The sequence below is a fragment of the Pseudopipra pipra genome, chromosome 12, assembly GCF_036250125.1.
Source record: "Pseudopipra pipra isolate bDixPip1 chromosome 12, bDixPip1.hap1, whole genome shotgun sequence".
NCBI classification, from domain to species: domain Eukaryota; kingdom Metazoa; phylum Chordata; class Aves; order Passeriformes; family Pipridae; genus Pseudopipra; species Pseudopipra pipra.
The window spans coordinates 2,898,671-2,919,315 of NC_087560.1; the positions used below are offsets into that span (position 1 = coordinate 2,898,671).

A 20,645-nucleotide genomic window follows, 5' to 3' on the forward strand; every position below is an offset into this window, starting at 1 on the left:
TCAGAGGGTTAACAATGGAAGGAGCAGTTGTACTCAAGGTCATTTTCTGAGCAAAGTTTAGCAAGACAAAACAAAACTGGGAGAAGGATTGATAGGAGTTAGAACACCTATGGCTTACATATTTCTGGACCTCATCTTCTGACAGTATAAATTGTCATCCGTTCCCTGAACTAGTTCAGTTATAGCTCTTTATATCAGTAAGAACTAACTCAAACGCTTAGACTGATTATTGCTTTGAAACAGGCTGATCAAAAACCTTTAAAAAACATTTGGAATTTTAAATTGAATTAACGGATGAGATCCCTATTTCCTGGTTATAATTTTTGTGGAATGCTAAATACTCTGTTTTGTTAGGAAAGGGAAAATGGAGTTTCTTCATCTTCTTTTTGTCTGCCAGATGTAGTGGAAAACTTTTGAATTTAGCACATACACAAAGGTCAGGGCACCATGATTGTGCAAATGGCATGGCCTCTATAGCTTCAGGACATGGCCCTGGTGGGAGTTCAGTCCAGACCTAAATGAGAATATAATCCTTTGAATTCACTCATTCTTCTTCTGGACATTTGGGGGAAATACCGTGGTCCTCTATCCCGGGAGACGAAGATCCCTTAGGAATCTCCAGTGACCACGCTCGGTCCATCTGCCTGAGCAAGTCAGTCTTAATAGCCCTGCCTTGTCTTCAGAGAGCTGGCACAGTTTGATTCCTTTTCTATTGACAGCTATGGCTTTATTAATGCCTTTTGTTCAAGCAAATGAGAATTGCTGAGTTCCCGAGAGCCTGTGTGAAACCCCTGCTTTCTCCTGTCGTGGTAACCCCTCCATGAAAAAGAAACAACTCTTCTGCATTAGAGGTTACAGGGAGGGTTTCCAGTTTAACAACCAAACCCCAGCAATGCCACAGCCCGAAGGAGCAAAGCAAGGCTGTGACACACAGAGCAGCACTCTTGCTGCTCTCACACTGTTAGTTTGCTGTAGTGACCATGGGGGGGAATCACCAGGCACAGCTCAAAGGAGAGGTTGGCTTTTCAGAGCTGCTTTAGCAGCAACTCTGCCCCTTGCCTCTGATGTGCACCTTTGGAGACACCCAATAAATACATTACATGAGATATTTCCTTTAAAAATGGAACTTTGTTCCTGACTGTTGGGCATAGCTGTGGAAGACTCTGGCTTGAAGCTGGATGGGTTTTATTTCCTAGAAGTTTATGTAGACAGTTATCTTCCAACATCAGGAGCCCAGGAAGCTCCTGCCTCACATCCTCTGCTCTCCCAGCCTGGTCCTTGCCTTAGGTTGCCTGTGAACAAGTGCCAGTGACTTGGCTGCTTAAAGAGCTGTTCATTGTCTTGTCTGAAGTGAAGGTGTTGGGCTGAAGGGAAGCATCACCAAAATTAGTTGAAACAATCTGAATGCACTATTCTATTTTGCTTCCTTCAGCTAAAGGAGAGGAAAGCTGGGGAAAGAGAAAAGGAGGTTAATATCTTATTTGCTACTTTGCCAAAAGTCTGCTGGGATTCTCCGGGATCTTCTTCATTCAGAGAGGCATCCTTGACTCACAGTTCCACAAAAAATCCATTAAAACACACGTAATGCACAGAGAATGACTTTCACCCCAGGCCATGGGTTCTGAAATCAATAAATCCTTGTTTTAGTTTTTTCTTTCTGAAGTACATTGTCTTACCCAATAAACCAGAAAGCTCTGTTTCATCATGTGAATAGATTTTTTTTTCCCCTGCTCATACAATACCGTGTTTTAAACTTGGCAGATTGTTAGTGTTGCTTCCAAACTGATACTTTCTGCCCTGTTTCTTTATCTGAACTGGAGGGTTTGGGGATTGATGACTCCCTTTCAGCTGCCAAGCCACATGCAGAATCTGACTTTTGGGAGACAGGAACTGTGTAAGGCAGCTGGTGATGGCTGGACAGCTTGGACAGAAGGTAATGTCACTTATGTTCCCAACACTCTCAGATTTGTTACGTTGCAACTGCTCAAATGTACATTAAGAGGTCCAGCTACTAAAAATCTCTGCTGGCTGTTGGTTACTCAGTATGACCCTCCTGCACAAGTCTTTAGCAGTTTGTAAGTGGTTTTCCAAAGCAGTGTTCTAAACTGATCTGTATTACAGGCAGAACGTTAGCCTGAGGCCGAGTGATCTTGATTTTCCTCTCTGTTGATATTTGTGGCTTTATTCTGGTCCTGGCCCAGGAAAACACACCCAGGAGCACCTCTAGGGCACAGCCCATGGTGACTGTGTGACTGCCACTGCCACCACACCGTGCTGGGTCGGGGTCAAATTGCTCAGCAGTCTGCAGAATTAATGCCCAAGTGAAAAGACAACCAAACTCCCTTTGTTTTCAGAGTCAGAGCAGCGAATTTTACTTTGGTTAAGGAAACAATTCTCAACTTTATTGTGTTCTTGTAGCAGATCGGAAGATAGGAGGAGCAGGTGGCCAGCTTAAAGCCCCATTGTGGAAGACAACAAGGATCAATTAATTCCTCTTGGAAGGGGATGTTGTGGGGAAGGAATTAAAATGATAATATTTATTTTTTCTTAATGAACGTAAAACTGGCAGACACTTTCCTGTCTGCCTCTAACAGCACAAGAGTTCATTTCCTTTCCTGTTAGTTAGGTCTCAAAAACCAAAAGGATACCTTGGCCCTGGAAATCCCTCCAGCATTTTAGCTTGGGAATAGTGGGTATTCTTTCAGCTTAAGGAGAGGGCAGTAGGAGATACAAGGCAGCACTGCAGCAATGCTGTTCCACCCCATACATTGGTATTACATTTCACCCATTGTCCTGCTGGGGGCCCACTGTGAGTTAATTTGGCAGGTAAATTTACGATGGCAATTTGCCTTCCAGTTGTATAATTTATTCACGTCAGAAATAATTTATTTCTTTATTATTTATTCTGCCTTAAACCAATCTTTTTTTTCTTTTTTTTTTTTTCCCTTACCTAGGGTACCACCTTAGCAAATACAATCCATTGTTTGCACTGAGCCCTGTGTGAGTTCCCAGTGGTCAGCCAGTAACCTCAAGGGGATAGTTCTGGTCCCATTACTGGTCACTTATTTGTATGGATGATGGAGTGCCCTGGGCCCATCTGTACATATATTACTTTCTTTTGTCTTAGAGGCACTGTTGGAAAGATTAATTAGGTCCATCTGCAGGGAAGGCTCAGCCTGAGGGGATTCAGGTAAACAAAATAAATGCCGAGGGGAAAAAGTGCTGAGGGGCATGTTTAGAAAATCAAACTGTTTTCCATAACATTAATGGGAAAATTACATACAGAAGGAGATTGAAAGAAAAGTAAAACTGCCATTTAGTCTGGGTTGTTTCAGCATGACCTGATAAACATCTCCTATTGCTGCTGTGGCAGGATAAGGATCTGTGAGAGGGCTAAAGTAAAGTCTATGGGCAACATTCTCAGCTAATATAAGTCAGCACAGCTTTGTGATCTTCACTTTATAGCAGCAGAGATTTGAGTCATATCTGCCATAGTGATACTGTTTCAGTCCTTCATTTGAGTGATCCCAGACACGCAGTAAACCCATCCTAATTCACATTCTGCCTTTTTATTTTTTAACAGTGCTATATTCCTTATGAGTCTTACATCACAGCTGTTTTCCTTTCCTTTAAGCTTCTTTCCATATTTTCTTCCTTATCTTTTCCTTCCCTTTCCTTCAAACAGTTCAGCATGCAAATGACTCTAATAGCACTGAGCTGATACGATCACAGCCTGTAAAACAGAAACTCAGCTCTTACTGACTTTTATGTAATTATTATATGCATAAGTAATCTGTGTAACTAGTGCATAAACCACGTGAAATTTGTTACCATTGAAGTTACATCTCCCTGTGTTGCCTTCCCAGCCTAAGTGGGGATTTGTATTCCACAATGCAATGGCATTACAATCCACAATGTTTTCATGAAACACCAAATGGAAAAACAAAAAGACCATTTTTCTCACTGAGCTTTGGCTGTCCTAAGTGACTGGAATAATAGAGTTGTTTTGCTTTTAAACTTTTGTTGGAGTGAAGTTAGCTTCCTTATGAGTTTGGAGTTCAACTCCTGCTGGCTTTTAAATTAATTAGTAAATCCAGAGAAACACGAGGGCTTATTTTTGAGAAAGAGAGGGAAAACATAAATTATTTAAAAGAAAAGAGAAGAAGCATAGAGAAAGGACAGGAAAAAAATGTAACTCAAAGAGTAAGGGGGGAATGCCTGTTGGTGATTTGTTCAACTACTGCACATAGATGAAGAACTGCTGGTGAGAGGGAAGACGTTGGCTCTGGGATGCTCGTGCCTGTCTCCCTCCTGTGCCAGCAGCAGTGCCCCCTCGGTCCCAGAGAGGGACAACTCCTTCTGGGGTTGAACTTTCAGGTCTAATTCTAAATAGCTGCTAAGTCTGCAGTTGGCAGTGCTGGAAGGAAACTGCCTCCCTAGATAAATAAGGTGTGAACATGTACACGTGTCCAGAGGGAGCCAGTGAGACACCCCCGAGCCCAACTGGCTTTTTGGTTTAGCAGCTGTGCTGCAGAGGTGGAACGGGTACCTCACGGTCTTTAGATAAGATTGTAATGTAAATAAAGGTGTAACTTGATTCCATGTATTTAGGGTGAGTGGCTCAATGTGCTGCCATTGCAAAATGGAGCCTTTTCTGACCAAAGGCACTTCTCCTTCCAGCCTGATGCACATTCTAGATGAAGGGTATTCTGAAGGCTCCCTCCTGGACTTCAGGAAATAGGTCAGTGGCCACAGTCCAACCCCTGGGACCAAGGCCTACATCTTAGAAACACTCAGGTGGCATCTGCTGGAGTAGTTCTTGTTTGTATCAGTGGTGCAGCAAACGAAAGAACAGTCAAGGAACTTAAAAGGTCCTTTAAAGACCAAATTGTCCCTCCTTAAAATCTTCTGGGCCGACGCATTTCCTCAGGTAGAGACAGATGTTCCTGTGTGGTTTGTGCTGCTCAGACTCATTCTCATGGGTAGCTGAGGACTTTGTCCTGCAGAGACTGAGCCATATCACTGGGATACTCCAGGAATCCACATTCTGCAGGGTTCTGGAAGCAGGGCTGGACCATGGGAGCGTATTTTCAGCTGTACAGTTGGGAAGTTGGAACCGAGATACTGAGCAGGGTTTTTCTTCAGTGTTTCATAGCAATACACAGACTTGGTGTGGGTTTTTTGGGCCTGCAGCATTATGTTTGAAAGTCTTAAACCTCCCTGCAATAGGGAAATTATTTGTGTGTCTGTCTTTTTTTTTCCACAAATGTTTTTCTTTGAGCCAACTGGGAATTGTTAAACAAGTATTTCATATGGGGGACTAATTTATTGTCATTTACTAAAAAACTGAAAAATGCTTCGTGCTCTGGCTTTTGTTTTTGGTTTCTGTTGTTGTTCTGTTTGGTTTCTTTTTAAAGAAATCCTGTTATTGAAAACAGATATTCCTAACTTAAATTTTAATTTCCTGGAAAAAAAAAAACCCAACAGATTTTCCATCAAAATATTTCAGTTAAAGAACTATGCCAGGTCTCCAGGGTATCCTTCTGAAAAGGCAGAAATAAAACTCAGTAAAAAAAGAGTGACAATCAACAGACAAATATTTGGTTCTGCCCTATGTTTCTTACTCGGGTAAAACTCTTACTGGCATAAAAAATGAGGGCAAATTTCAGCATATAGGAACCAGAGAATCCTGCCCAACATAGTAACTCCCAGATCTATTCATTTTCCAGGAGCAAACACATTTTATACACACCTCAGGTAACCTATGTGTTCATTTTACAGAGAGAGTCCAAAAAGTGAAGAAGGGTTGTGAATATACTGTGAAGGTGGCTCAGCAAAGGTTTTCCTGTAATTTAAACACATCTGGCTCTGTTCTGATTGGGAAATCACAGACTTCTGGATGATTTGAGTATTTCCTTATGCACAACAGCAGCAGAAAACCTCCATATGCCTTAACCTGTTAAATACTGTTCCCCTTAATTATGTGGATAAATCAGCTGCAATAAGGAGCTTTAATGTAGCATCTTTGACCTGAAACTAAGGGATTCAAAGCAAAGATGGTGGGAGTGGTCCTGGAAAGCCTGAGAGGCACAGAGCAGCACTCAAATCTGCAGCACACTGGTGTTAATTTAAGTCAGTGTGAAATAGCTTCATGTGTTTCTCCATAAAAGCTTGTGACCACCATGGGCACTGTTCTTTCTGATGCCATAGGAACAACTTCCAGCTCCACACCTGTATCCACCTGCTCTCAAAGCACCACAGAGCAGTGAGGGACTGGGTGGCTGTGGCTGGGGAATTTCTTGTCCATCTCTTTGTCCTTCACCCTTCTCTAAGGGGCAGGCTCGGCTTAGGGGCAGTGACAGGTTCCTCACAACAATCTCCTGCCCTGGGAAGGGCTGTTCTCCCTGGCACCCTGTGGCCCGCTGGCTGTACCCCGGGCTGGCCAGGCTGGCAGGTGTGCGGCCCGCCGGGATGTGGGAGTGTGGGAGCTCGGGAGCTCGCTGGCATGGATTGCTGTGCTTCGGCCGTGCCGTGGAGGGATCGACCCGCCGAGAGCCTGGAGAGGCTGCACCTGGTTGGATTGCCCGCTGCCTTCCCTGCCAGCCTCTGGGGCCTGTCATCAAGTCCTCGGCGTCCCCCATTTGTGGGACAATTGACAGCCGGGCTCTCCTGCTTGGGCAGCCCCAGGAGGCTCCCGGGGGGCTGCAAGGCAGGCGGGCAGGGAGTGATGGATGGAGAGGGCAGCAAGGATGGATGGATGGATGGATGGATGGAGGGAGGGAGGGATGGATAGATGGATGGATGGCCGTGTCTGGGAGGGGGCCGGCTGTCTGTCGGCGTGGTGCCGGCCCGGGGGAAGGGGTGGGGGTCGGGTGGGTGTGCCCCGCTCCCGCCGCCGCCGCCGCGGTCCGCCCCGCTCACAAGGTGCCTGAGCCGGAGAACGAGCAGCAGCGCCGCGTCCCCGCCGCCTCCGCAGCGCCCGCCCCGCCATGCCCAACTTCGCCGGCACTTGGAAGATGAGGAGCAGCGAGAATTTCGACGAGCTGCTGAAGGCGCTGGGTGAGGCTCGGGGAGCCGGGAGCGGGCTGTGCCCCGCGGGAGGGCGGGGGGCACCGCGGCCGCGCTGCGCTCCCTCCGGGCGGGCACCCGGCTCGGGGCAGGCTCCGCCGGAGCGGGGGTGGCTCAGCCCTGCCCGAGGAGGGGCGGCCGAGCCACGGCGTGTCCCCGCCTCACCTGCGGGGCTGCCCCGGGAGCCGCTGGTCCGGCGCTGTGCCCGGGCATCCCCCCGACACCCGCGGTCCGTGCGGAGCCGCCGCAGCTCCCGGCCCGCGGCACTGCCGGGGGGTCCGCGCCGAGCCCCGGCCCCGAGCCCCGCTCCTCGATCCGCCTGGTGCGGGGCGAGGTCAGCCCGGGGCACGGCCGGAGGCGTCAAGCTCCGCTTTCCTCCCCGCTCTGCCCAGGTGTCAACGCCATGCTCAGGAAAGTGGCGGTGGCGGCCGCCTCCAAACCCCACGTGGAGATCCGCCAGGACGGCGACCAGTTCTACATCAAAACTTCCACCACTGTCCGCACCACCGAGATCAACTTCAAAATCGGGGAGAGCTTTGAGGAGGAGACGGTGGATGGACGAAAGTGCAGGGTAGGAGGAGAGCTGGGGTATGGGAGGGGTGTGTGTGTTTTACCAAGTTCTTTTTAGATGGGACAAACACATCTGCTGCCGGTGTCCCCAGGCAGTGGCATTGTTGCCCTCCATCCTCTTCTTGCCAGAAAGCACTCTTTGGGGGTTCTTGGTGGTCACCAGTACTCTTGTCCCTCTTGCAAGACAAAACTGAAATCCGAAGGCAACAGAGCACAACAAAAAAAGAGCACTCCCAAAAGCAGAGTTCAGATCCCTGTTTGCCAGCTCCTTGGCTGGCAGAGTTTTGTCCGGCTCTTTTTGCTTCCCTCTCCCCTGGAGACTTAGGCTGCAGGGAAAGCTCTCCCCAACCTCTGTCCCTGACAGAAACACTGGAAATGGTGGAGCGAGAGAGACCTCAAGAGTCAGGATTTGGTGCACAGACCTGACATAACTTTTGTCCTAGATTGAATCGGAGGAGTTCACAAGCAGCCCCACTACTGTTTGTAGTTTGGGGCTGAAATCCTCTTTCATGCCCCTGTAAGTGCCTATGTCCAATTTGCTGAGCAGAGTGTAAGACAGACTTTCAGGTGGTGTTATACCAGCCATAGTTACACCATCTCCTTGAGCAGAAGGAAACTGGAGGACACTCACTGGAGTGTTTTGGGCTTGACTCTGTGTGAGAGACCTTTGTAAGCACTTGTGTGGCCATGGAGGGAGATTTCAGTCAGCAGCATCTGACACCAGGTTCTCGCTGATGCAGGTACCTGGGATCTGAGGTACTGGGGACCTGGGCTGTGGTCACAGCTGTCTTTTGAAAAGAGTTATCAAAGGCATAGGTTAGTTGTGCTTTCCTTGGGCACTTTACTCTCACACTTATAAAAGAAGTACATATAAAACTCTTATAAAAGAAGTACAAATAAAGAGCATCAGAATGTAGTCCCAAATGAGGACCCAGTTTTAAAAGTATCCAAGGATGGTGGAATAATCTACTTTCCAAAATATGATCTCTCCTAATTCTCGGGCCAGCTTCTGAGACCCCTTGCACCATTAAAAATTCAGAACATGCCGTCTTCGGTGCAATTGCCGTGAACTTAAATTTATGAAAAAGCGAAGGAGATTCTGGGAGTCAGTGAACGTTTAAAACATCCACTTGATCTCTGGGATGAGTTATTGTATATTTAACAGTTTGTTCAGGAAATGTTGCTGGCTTTGTTAATTTATCTTGTTCGGCAAAAGTAGTATTTTAGTGTCTTCATGCATAATGCAGATACAATAAAAGTGACCCGCTTTCTAGAGGAGGATTTATTGCTGCAGATGGAAAAACAATAATTATGGCTGTGAGCTATGAAAGTTGGAAAAACCTGAAAGAAATGTGTTTTGTGAAGTAGTAAATTTTTTCCATGTGTTGTGGAATTATTTATAGTCCACTCTCAGGAATAAGTTGTACTGCTGTGTGTATATTACCAAGATGGGGCCACGGAGCAAAGGCTGACAGAGAATAAAATAATACTCCAGAATGTAATTTGCAATATCTGGCAAAACTGCTGACTGGTGATAGATTTTGATATACTTTATGGGGTGGAGGGTTTTGTTCTGCCAACTAACTTGATCCATTGTTCATATAGACAAAGAGGGAGACCTATGTAGTTGTACTGCAAGGCAAAGCTTCTACAACTGCTGCTTGAGAATGGCTTGTTGGCTTATAAAACCCATTGTTTTGAAAAATATTTGTAAAGTAAGCAGCTAATCTTAAATCAAAGTAGAGGGGGTTTTCCCTTTGAATGTCTGGGAAGTGTTAACTTGAATTTAGGCATCTATATGCACCCACACACGTGTGTATAAATATATATGTATATAACCACAGACTAATGAATGTCTCCCCTGTGTAGTTATAAAGTGATTACTTGCACATTCATTACAGGGCATCCTCCTGCACAGCTGTTCCATTGCACTGTGCAGTGATAGTTCAGTGCTAGAATGAAAAGCAAAAGACTTGCCTGTTTGTGAAAGTTAAACAAAATCCTATAGTTTTTGTTGTTTTTTTTTTTTTATTTTTCAGTGATTTCACAGTCATCACTGAAATGCTTTGAAAAATGCCCAGACCCACAACCTTAAAATGTAATGTCACAAACACCCGAACTCTTAACCAAGTTTCTTTAATTTGTTTGTGATTCATTCTAGTTTGTTTTATATGCAGCTAACTTGGCACAGTGCCATATAGCAGGAAAGATTGTGGGTGACAAATATATGACCACAGTGTGATATATAGGACTGTCTGTGCTTTGACTCTAAGGGGACTCCAGTGATAAATAACATGTCAGATCAAACCACACGTGCACAGAGATGCTTGGGAACACAGACACGACATGGTCACATTCCTAAATTACACTTTTCAGCAACAAGCATTTTATAGAAACTGAGTGGCTTCACCCTGCAAAGACACATTTACAGCTACCTTGTTATTAATACAGACCTCTTTCCAAGATACCCCTTCACACCTTAACTCTGATGTCACGGCTTTCCTTTATCTCTCTCTGTGTTGCTCCTTTAGTGAGCAATTATTCTCACTGCTGCTCATTGTTGTGTCTCTGTCTTGTGCTACTGGGGGATATAATTAATGTATTTCCTAATGGTTTTCTTGCCTGCAGAGTTTGGCCACTTGGGAGAATGAAAACAAGATCTATTGCAAACAAACTCTTATTGAGGGAGATGGCCCCAAAACATACTGGACTCGAGAATTAGCTAATGATGAGCTGATTTTGGTAAGAACTTTGAACCCACTCAATACATGCAACCATATTAACAGGGGTTTTTGTTACCACATAGTATGACTTATTATTTTTCCTTACTTAAGTCCATCTGGAATACTACCATTTTCATAATCTTCTACCCATACAACTAATAAATCACTCCTTTTCCTTTCTTTCTATATTTTTTTAAGAACAAATGGAGGTATATGCATGTTCTGACTTGCATTTAATTGTTATAACTTTTGCCATACTTTTACTGGTACAATAATCACAAGTGGGCCACTTCTACTCTGTAAATGCACACTACCAAAGAATTTGCTAGGTTTATTGCAGATTTTCTCTGGTGAAAGTGAGATAAAGGCATTTGACCTCATTTCTGGAGAATCTTCTTTTTCAGGCATGTGCATAACATTTTGCTTCTTATCCACAGTCACGTGGGGTACAGAGGGAGAGATGTACATGTTGTTAGCATGCTCTAATCTCTCCTCTTTATGGAAAACATGTAATTTCCTTCCCCAGTTCCCTGATTATCTCTGAATCAGGTTCAGAACTGCCTTCCTGAGTTTCTCAGAAATACACAGGTTGGCACATTTGCTCTCAGCCCAGATCCCCCCTTGTGTGTGACTCCCCTCTGGCAGAGGGTACCGGGGGCGTTTGAGCGGCACCTCTGCAGCTGCCTCCTCCTTTAGATTATCCCTGTTTCTGTCAGAGTGGAGTTCTCTGCACTGCACCTTTCCCCAGCAGTCACTCCCCATCAGTTTAGCAGTGCCCAGCACCGAGGGAAGAGGCTGCAGCACAGTTCAGCTCGAGTTCAGAATCATTTTCTTGCACATGTTCTTACCGGTGCACTCCAGACAAATAGTTGATTAGACTGTTACGCCTCATCAGCCTGGACGTGGAAGACAAGGCTGCTGGAGTGAGGGTAAGGAAACATCAAAGCAGGGTGGGTTTATTCCAAACTATCACACTGACTAAACCTCTGCGCTTTAGAAAACAAACAGCCTCCCCGGTGTTTCTCTAAAGCAGTTGGAGTTCTGGTTTTGAGATTGCATCTGAAACAAAAACAAGACCCAAACCTAACCGTGTATAAACTAAAAGCTTTTAAGCTGTTAATATTTTTCCAGACATCTTGGAACTGTTCACCCACCCCTTAGGAGGAGGTGTCTGCTGTTAGTGAAATCACACTGCTTTCTCCTGAATGAATACTCCAATGCTGGAGCATTTCTTTTGACTCAACCACTGGAATTCTTTATATTATCGTAACACTTCAGGAGGCAAAGCACTTTGATCCCTGCTTTGTATCTTTGTATGTAATGCAGTGCACAAACTATATTCTCAACTAGAATTTTTCCAGCTTTCTAACAATCCATTTCTGTAGTTGATTATTTAAGCCACAGGCTAATGAGGCAGCTGTTAAACGAAGGGAACTGCTCCGAGCAAAGCAGGAAAGGCAGTCAGAACACAACTGCCTCCTGCAATCAGCAACGGGAACTTACCCTGCTGGGGAACAATAATGAAGTTGGATAAGAAACCAGAGTGATTCCAAGATTATAAAGCCATCTAACCTTTTTTTTCTTGTTTAATACAGTCTGTTGAACTTTTCTGAATTAATTCTTTTTTACCAATTAGGATATAAATTAGAAAAACTTGCTGCTTCTTAAAATGTTTCCATTTATAGCATCTCACAACTTTTCCTAAGTTGGTTTACTGGTTCATTTCCTTGACATTCCAATCTTTGTATTTGTAGATTCAGCTCCAAGTCTTTACATATTGTGTATAAAAGAACCTAAATAATAGGCCTAACATTTTATATTGTAAATGCTTCTTTTAACACCCCTGATCAAGCCACCTCTTGGAAGAACTTTCTGATTGTTAAGCTAAACCATTGGAAGACCTTGAGCTCCTCAATGTAAAGGAATCTTTCATTGAATCATTCTTTGACTGCTTCTTTAAGCCCCTCCAGTGTATCACTTTCCTTTCTAAACTGTGCAAACCAGAATGGCACAGACTGTTTTGGTAGCAATCTAGCACCTGAAGTAGTGATGACTTCATCTAACTACTCTTCTGTAAAATTATTCTGATTCATGTGCAAAGACTTTGTTAACTCTTCTCTGGGAACTCTCTATCCCAAGCAATTTTCCTGGTTTCTGACTCCCCAGAGTGATCCCCTTCCCCTCTCTGGCAAGCTGGGACTGTGTTCTTTGGTTGCAATGTATCACTTTACCGTGGCCATTATGACAACATAGTGTTTGTTTCCAGGTGACCCAGATCATTCTCTCTGGTTTTTACTACTCACTATGACATGCAGTTCCATTCTCCTACCTCTTTTTTGGGGCATAGTGGCCTCTTTTTCTTTTTATTCACTACTTTGACAATAACTGGTCCTCAGGACAAGTATTTTCAAGCCCTCATGACATTTGATGGGACTGAATGTACAGATCTTTGCAATCCATGGGTTAGCACGTTCCAAATCTCCTGACGCCCTAAAGCTCAGCAGTGAGGTGTTTCTGGGAGTCAGGTGGTGACTGTGAGGTCTCTGCTCCTCTGGAGAACCTGAGATGGCCAAAATTAACCCTTCCAGGAGGCAGCAAAGGGTTCTACTGCTTGGAGGGAGATGGAAGAGGGTGGGCTACATTTTCTTGTCTGCGGTCCCTAATTTTAAAACCCCAGAATATTCCCTCCAGACCTGGGCTCTAACAGCTAAACTACCTGAAGGGATTGGCTGAGGTGTGTTCCTCAGCTATGAAAGGGAACAAAGTGGGAATGGGAGCTCTTAATGAGAAGACCCTTTTGATCTCTTGCCTCTCCGCCGCTTGGGTTTTTGGGTGTTTGGGTTTTTCATCACTCCAGCAAACAAAGATTCAATTTAGATTATTTTGTCTTGCTTGGAAATCTTCCTTGGTTCTGAGTCTGTAAACCCCCACTTACATCTTGCTTCTTCCAAACTAAGAGCACAGTGAGAGGGAGAAATCTTTCATTGTTTTCTCCTTCCTTTCTTCTTCCATTCTCCCAACTTCATTAGGGATCTTTAGGACCTGAAATTCTTCTTCAGTTCTTCTTCTCATTCAGTTTTTCTGCCCATATCACTTCAAATATTTAACAATTCCCATCTTCACATTTCTCAAACCTCCCTGCTCATCTAAGAAATGTTTTCCTTTACTCTTTCTGATGGGCTTCAGTAAGTCTTTGCTTCTGGTTTTCTGTCCAGAGAAATCTTTCCAGAAGTCTTGAGACTCCTTCTTAGCTGTTACATACGTTTGCAGAAGAAATCAAGAAAATTCCTACCCCTTTTGGAAGAAGTTGCAAGAAATAATCTAAACTGTGTTAGACAAACTGAAAAAAGGCTTGGGGTAGCAGGCAGGGGGTAAGGAATTAGTTTTACCCTGTTAATCCTGGCTGCATAAATGTTGGAGGTTTGCCACATCATTTTGCTCTGATGTGCTGCATTGCTTAGGGGATCCATTTGATTATGACATTTTCCTAGTGGAAGGAGGTATTTTTCTCTCCGACACAACATGTTAGATAAAATGCATTTATTATCACATGTAATAAAACAACCAAATCAGTGTGGAATTGCCATGACTACCACAGAGCTAAAATAGAAACCATACTACTGTAAAATTATCAATGTTTCTTGCATCCTGGCAGAAGAATTCCTTATGTTCTTCAGAGATATTCCCTTGAGCAATATGATGGCCTTCCATGCCACATTGTGTCCTCTGGTACACACATGCTGGAAACACACTATTTGTTTGGCAAAGGTTTTCTTTACCTTCAGGTACCAGTTGCCTTTAGTTGTCCTCAGCTCCTTGCAGCTTGGAGAATGGAATTGCTCTTATCAGGAGATAAATAATAGTTGGCTCATACAATGGCAGGTGTAGGTCTAAAGTCCTGTTAGAAAAAGAGTCTTTTCAGTGGAGTAAGGGAAGAAGGATCAAGTTCTGCTTTATAAAAAAAGGTGGTCTGAATGTCTCAGAACATTGCAACTACTTTTATCAGAACAATTTATTCTAATCTCATCTGATGCACTTGCTGGGACTTCAGTGCTGCAGTTTTAGAATAACTGAACAATATAGATAAAAAATGCATGAAATGTGCAAGCAAGGGAGGATGAAAAGGATATTTCGCCATCAAAGTCCACGTTTATTTGTCTTGACACTATATTGTATTGTGCTTTAGGACTGTAATGCACACAGAGAGTCAGAACATCTGTATTTACAAGTCCAGATTCATAAACTATACTTGGATTAGCATTTGAGCAATCAAGATCAGAATATAACACAAAAATATATATTTCCTTTCCTTGTTTGAAAATTATGACCCGGGATTAAGTGCCTTTTCTTCCCTTCATTATACTCTATAACATTTTTGCTGTTGCTGTGTGTTTTTGTCAGGGACATTAATGAGCTATCAATCACTTGTGTAAGTCAGAAGAACAAAAGGTCTGCTCTTTACCAAGTTAAAGGATGCTGCTTACAAATATTAGCTATTCAAATGAGACACATTTCTATTCAAACTTCAGCTGCACTGCTGCTTTCAGGGCTGCTCAAGCCTCCATAGATTTAAGTTTAATCTGGAACACACAAACATTTTAAAGTGGATGTGAAGAGGGGCTTTAAAAACAGCCTCTGACCACATTTTACACAGTTCACGTATCACACAGGGGTTCTCAGAATCAATTATGGCAAGGGTCAAAGATCAGAACATTAGGGGGGGTTCAAGCATGGTTTCTGTTCTGCATTCCCTCCCCAGAAAAACCAGGCCCTGGTTGATTAAAACTGGTGAACTGCAGAGCCTTGATGAGCGAGTGAACATTTTTCAAATGACATTGCTGGCTTTTAAAATCCAACCTGGCGGGTGAGAGGGGTCAGTGCAGGTTTGGGAACGCGCTTTGCAGCCGAACCGTGTTAAACTACCCCGGAGTTTAACTCCCCTACAGCATTTGGAGAGTGAGTCTAGATAAAATCACTTATCAAAAGGAGGGTCTACTCCTACTGGGCTCGGTGTGAGGGGCTGCTGCTGACCTCATTAAAGCAGTCCCGATGCAAGTTCCGAAGCCTGTAATGATGCAGGCGTGTGTGTGGCATGGGCCTAATGCTTTAATTTACTCTTTGCCATGAGCAGATTTACAAGGGGGCTTAGGGAGCTACAGCCCCTGCTCTCCCCTGCAGCCTGGTCTGGGTCATACCCCTGACAGAGGAAGAAGCCACAGCCATTTCCATCTCGGAGGCACCCACTCCTGAACGGAGCCTCTTACAATATCACTGGCAGCTGAGATGTTCCCTGTTACTGGCTTTCAGGACTGTTACTGGGAGGTACCATTGTCTCATGTTCTTCCCTCTGTCATTCATCTGCTGCACGGCCCTGAGGCATCTGTGTGATACAGCAGTGCCCAAACACACACACTGACATTGAGGCCCCTGGCTGTGCGTGGTCCTGTCCACTGATATCCTGAGGAGAGTGAGGGGGAGCTCATAGGGCTGATATCCAAGTTTCAAAGTGAGGGCTGCACATTCTGGGACTGCAGATCCACAGTGATCAGCCTCTTTCCTAAAACATTATGGGGGTCAGGAGGAGAAAGGAAATATGCAATGTGCCTTTGTTGTGGAGATCTGTAGCTTTATTCTGGGTACCATGGAGGCCTGCATGTGGACAAACCCTTTACTGAACGTTCATTTAAATAATATCTTCTTTTCCCCATCAGTTTGCTGATACCCACTTTTGTAAGCCTCTGCATTTTGGTCAGTTATGAGCAGATAAAGGGATTTTTGCATACACTGGCAGAAGGGATCTTTCTCAGGTGATTGTTCCAATGACACTCTTCCTAATTATACCGTGTGTTCCCTTTATCACAAAGGCTCCTCAGCAAATGTTTATAAAGAAGGCCTTCAAAAAGCAGATTTACTCCTACCAAAATATATTACTGCCCTGTAATTCTCTTTTAATCTCTCATGATGTCAGTGGTCATCAGATTTTGAGTGAACTGAGAGAGGTCAATTTATTGGATTATCCCCCTGCGCAGGGCTTTGTTTGCAGTGTGCTTTTGGACTCTTAGCTACAGATTATGACAAGCCAAGTGAAGAAAACAATTCTGCAATTTGCAGTCACTGCACATTTAAAATCCTATTTTAGATTTAGATAGAAGTCTTGCCTTGGAGCGTTTTGCAAGCTGATAAGAGGGTGGTGTTTGAAAATCCTGCATCTTCTCATCAGATCTGAATTGCAGTTTGGTGGCATTGCTCTTTTTTTAATTGCTCTGATGTAACTTCATGACCAAATAGCCAGGATTGCTTGGTCTCCTTCTTTTTGTTAGGAAGTTCTGCTGCTTTAAGTCCTGGAAATCATTAAAGTCAGCTTGTTCTGCTAGGGACTATCACTTCTTTCGAATCTAGAATTAGAACCACAGACACTAAACTCTTTATCCTACCTCTGAACACAAGGATTTAAGTGTGAAGGACAGAGGAGTAACAGCCTTTTGATTTGGATCCTCCCCTGACCTTGGGCCCAGCTGTACATTCGATGTTTCTGTGAGTAACCACAAGAAAAGGAATGCAGCAAGTCTGAACACATTTCTCTTTTCTTTCTTTAGTAACACTGAGTGGAGTTCATCAACAGTGATAATAAATTACAATAAGATAGGGAAACACCTTTTATGTACGTCCACATTTAAACCATGTGCATAACTGTGACAATAAAGCCCTTTATTTATGTGATTCAATTGGGTTATTAATCATCTGGATGAGTATAAGGTGTAAAATCTAAGTGCCAAAAAATGCAGCTTATTCCCAAAACAGATCAGAGGCCACATAACCTAAGCTGGGTCTTCAGGGAAATGGTAGCTGATGTTTTGAGAAGTGCCCAGGGGCTCCATGGTACTCCAGTGTAATTGTAATTGGGCTTTGCATGACTTTTATCTTTTTACAATCTACATTTCGAGACATGATTGTGTTAAATTTTAGTGATTTTCCAAACGGTGAGACCGGTGTGTTGCAGAGAATGACAATCCTTGCATGTAGCTACTGATTCACTATGGATTTGGGCTCCCTGGGTATGTCCATGTTTTCTGCACTTGATTTTTATCCAAGTGCAGCCTGACATTTTCCGAAGTCCAGAAGTCCATGTGGAGCTGGATGTTGGAAGCACAAAAGGAAGGTCCAATGCCCCGTGTCACGGGTGTGCCAGGCAGTGACTGAGAGCACAGCAGCCCGTCTGCCTGGGCCTGTACTCACCCACACTGAGCTTGCCCAGACAGTTACTCTTTCTTTTTGCTTCCTCCACAAAGTTTTGTCTTTATTTCCACACTCTCTCCTGTGAGTCTTGCAAGGAGGCTGCCAGTCAGACTCAGCTGATGTCTCAGGAGCAAGCTCTGCCCTGCTCCCAGTCTCAGAACTGGACAGTGGAATTTCAGACCCTGGACCTCCAGTGGCTCCCTTGCAGGATGGAGCACATCTACTTCAACCTGCTCCTCCCTGCAGTGTTCCCTCTCCATCCAGCTGCTGGCCTGTTCTGAGAATAACTGCTGCTGCACAGGTTTAGGGGAAGGAGCTGAACTCTCTCTTAACTCCCCTGAAAGAACAGACCTGAATTGTCTGGGGAGGCACAGGAGTCTTGGCTGCTGCAGCCTTTCTCATTAGCACTGGCTGCTGTGGCACCCCCTCACATCACAAGATGTGGCTGCAGAGCTGTGCAGCTCCAACTGTCAGGCTGGGCCCCTGCCAGCTCTGGGGGAACACTACACAGGGGCTGCTTTACCACTGTTCAGGACTTGTGTTGAGGGAGCAGCAGGGAACCCAAACTTCACTGTGCTTAGCAGTGCCTGACTGTGCCACAGAAAAACAGCCACTGTCACAGGGACTTTACAGTCCCCAAAGACAACCTCAAGGCTTGGATGGTCTTAGCTCTGACTTCCTTTCTCTGGAAAGCTCCTGCTGAAGTAATTTTGCCTTTATGTATAATTTGGAAATGTTAAAGGAAGCCATAGTGAGGGTATTTACAGCTGGTGCTGGGGACAATAGAGAACTATCCACATCCTTTAATGTTCATTTCCAGACATTTTCATGTGTAAGCTAAAAATGTATATAAACATTTATATGATACTGATGTGCATAAAACTAAAGCCTATATCCCCAAAATACTAACAGAGTTGTCTCCTCAATAATGTGAACAAAACATAAGCCAGAGTCAGTTTTAAAGCCAAGTCCTTTCAAAGAAGAGTTGGCCAAAACAGGTGTAGAAAGCATTAAAACAAATAGTCCAGCTGAATTTTCATAACACACTGGGGTAGGTCTTAATTTATAGTTTTCAGTGAGCCCTTGGCAGTTACTGCAGCCAAACATCCACCTCACAGCTTGTCAGTGCCGAGCTCAGAACTGTCTGTTGGTGCAGCTGAACACGAAGTTTTTTGCAGTCACTATTTCCTTGCTCTTGCACCCATTATTTCCTTCACGTTTAATTGCTTGGATTTTAGCCTGCCAGACCTGCAGTTCCAGACAGACACTTTGGGATCCAGGTGGCTTTCTCAGACAGCTGCCACAGTCACTGTCCTGCCTGCAGATCCTGCTAATCTGTGTGGCCCTACAGATCCTCCTCATCCCTGACAAACCCCCGGTCAAGGTCACAGCGCCCTGAGAGAAGGTTGTGACTGACACTGAGGGTTTGGTGTCCTAGGATGGGGTGTCAGCAGCCTGCAGCAGCACTGTGTTTACAGGTCATAGGTGTACATTCTCCTGCTCTTCATCATCCCTGCCCTCACTCCATTTGAACTGCTCGGATTTGTATCTGGGAATATCAAAGGATACCTTCGGAGCTCGCTGTCTGAATCCCACCCTCAGCAGTTCTAGTTCAAAGTGCTGCGACTGTTTCTAAATATAACAACAGCACATTCCAAATTCTCTTTCTTTTCTCATGTTTATTTATAAATGCGTGCCAAGAAACTATAGAAAAAGGGAATTTATGCATCATTTATCATTCTGACAAAATTCATCGCGCCTGGGAAAAAGGGTCACTTAGATTGCATTCCTCTTCCAAAATGACTCCTTTCTTTACTCCCATCTGTCAAAAGACATAAGAAAATGTATTTCTGCTGTAGAACTAGCTACTATAGTAAAAATAACATTTCAAAATGGTGTTAAATGTTTGCTGGTTCCATCTCTCCTGATTGATTTCTATTTCTTTTCCAGACCTTTGGTGCTGATGATGTTGTGTGCACGAGAATTTATGTAAGAGAGTAAAAACATCAATTTACTTGTCATCTGGGATGAAGTGGAGAGCTGTGAAACCCCCCAGTGTAACGAGTATCTGTGTGTGCTGTTCCCAATGCGGTGTTGTATGTGACCATGTGTGTTCTATCTGAACCCAGAGCCTCTGTTAAGTGTATTTGGCTTTCATTTTTCAGTGCAGACACTGTTCCTTCCCACTTTTATGCCATTGTTTTCCGTGTCTGCTTTGTATTTTGTAGTTGTCACTTGCTATGGTTTCCTCAGTTATTAAACTTATTGGGCATAACTCACAGGTGTTTTGGGGTGTTTTTAATTGAAAACCCAGCAGTGCTTTGGACAGGACTGAAACACTTCCTCCCCTCTGCTGAAGTGAGTGTGGAGTTTCCCTGCTGTCGGCAGGTACAGGGAACACTTCCCAGGGCAACACCAAGGGGTGGAGAAAAGGAGTGTCAAGGCCTTTGGCAGAGCTGCAGGCTCCTCTCCCAAACCCAGAGCTCTGCTGCTTTCCTTCTTTCTGTCCTCTCTCCTTGGGAGGGTTGTTGAGGAACAATTCCTGAATCCTGTGATTCAGCTGAACCAGACAAGACAAGGCGAGATCTTTACCCTCTTCCCTGCTGTGTCTCTGAGGAATGCCCAGACTTTCCCTGTTGAGACATGCACTATCCAAGAACAAACCCCAGCTGCATCTACAGGACAAATAACAGTGTGATCATGACTAATACTTGTTGTCAGCACAGCCAGGCACCTCAGGCCTGATCAGAGAACCAGAAGAATCTGACAGACTTTACTTGTTTGGGCCATAAAAAAAAATAAAGCTGAGGAAAGCTGCTTTTGTCCTGCCTTCTCACCTGGGACAGAGAGAATTTCCCACGGCTCCACTCCCCCTCTGTGCTACAACTCTCACTCCTGGTGATTCAACATTTCGTTCTTTGAGCAACTAAGTATTTCACAAACCAGGGCCATAGTTCAAGAAACACCGAATTTAATGTATTTACTCTGGCTCAGAGTTCTGGCTGCAGCACTATCAAGTATTAGTTTCAAGCTGAACAGACATTCCAC

At 44.4% G+C, this 20,645-nt stretch overlaps 2 protein-coding genes across 2 annotated transcripts in view; one reads left to right on the forward strand and one right to left on the reverse strand.

The window, feature by feature from the left end:
* SKIC8 (SKI8 subunit of superkiller complex) overlaps positions 1 to 20,645 on the reverse strand; it is a 110,115-nt gene that overhangs the window by 25,080 nt on the left and 64,390 nt on the right. The gene's annotated exons all lie outside the window — the stretch shown is intronic.
* CRABP1 (cellular retinoic acid binding protein 1) lies at positions 6,829 to 19,876 on the forward strand. The gene is made up of 4 exons (XM_064668424.1): positions 6,829 to 7,059; positions 7,461 to 7,639; positions 10,267 to 10,380; positions 19,548 to 19,876. The coding sequence occupies exons 1-4, from the start codon at positions 6,990 to 6,992 to the stop codon at positions 19,596 to 19,598; spliced, it is 414 nt and encodes a 137-aa protein (XP_064524494.1). The 5' UTR covers positions 6,829 to 6,989; the 3' UTR covers positions 19,599 to 19,876.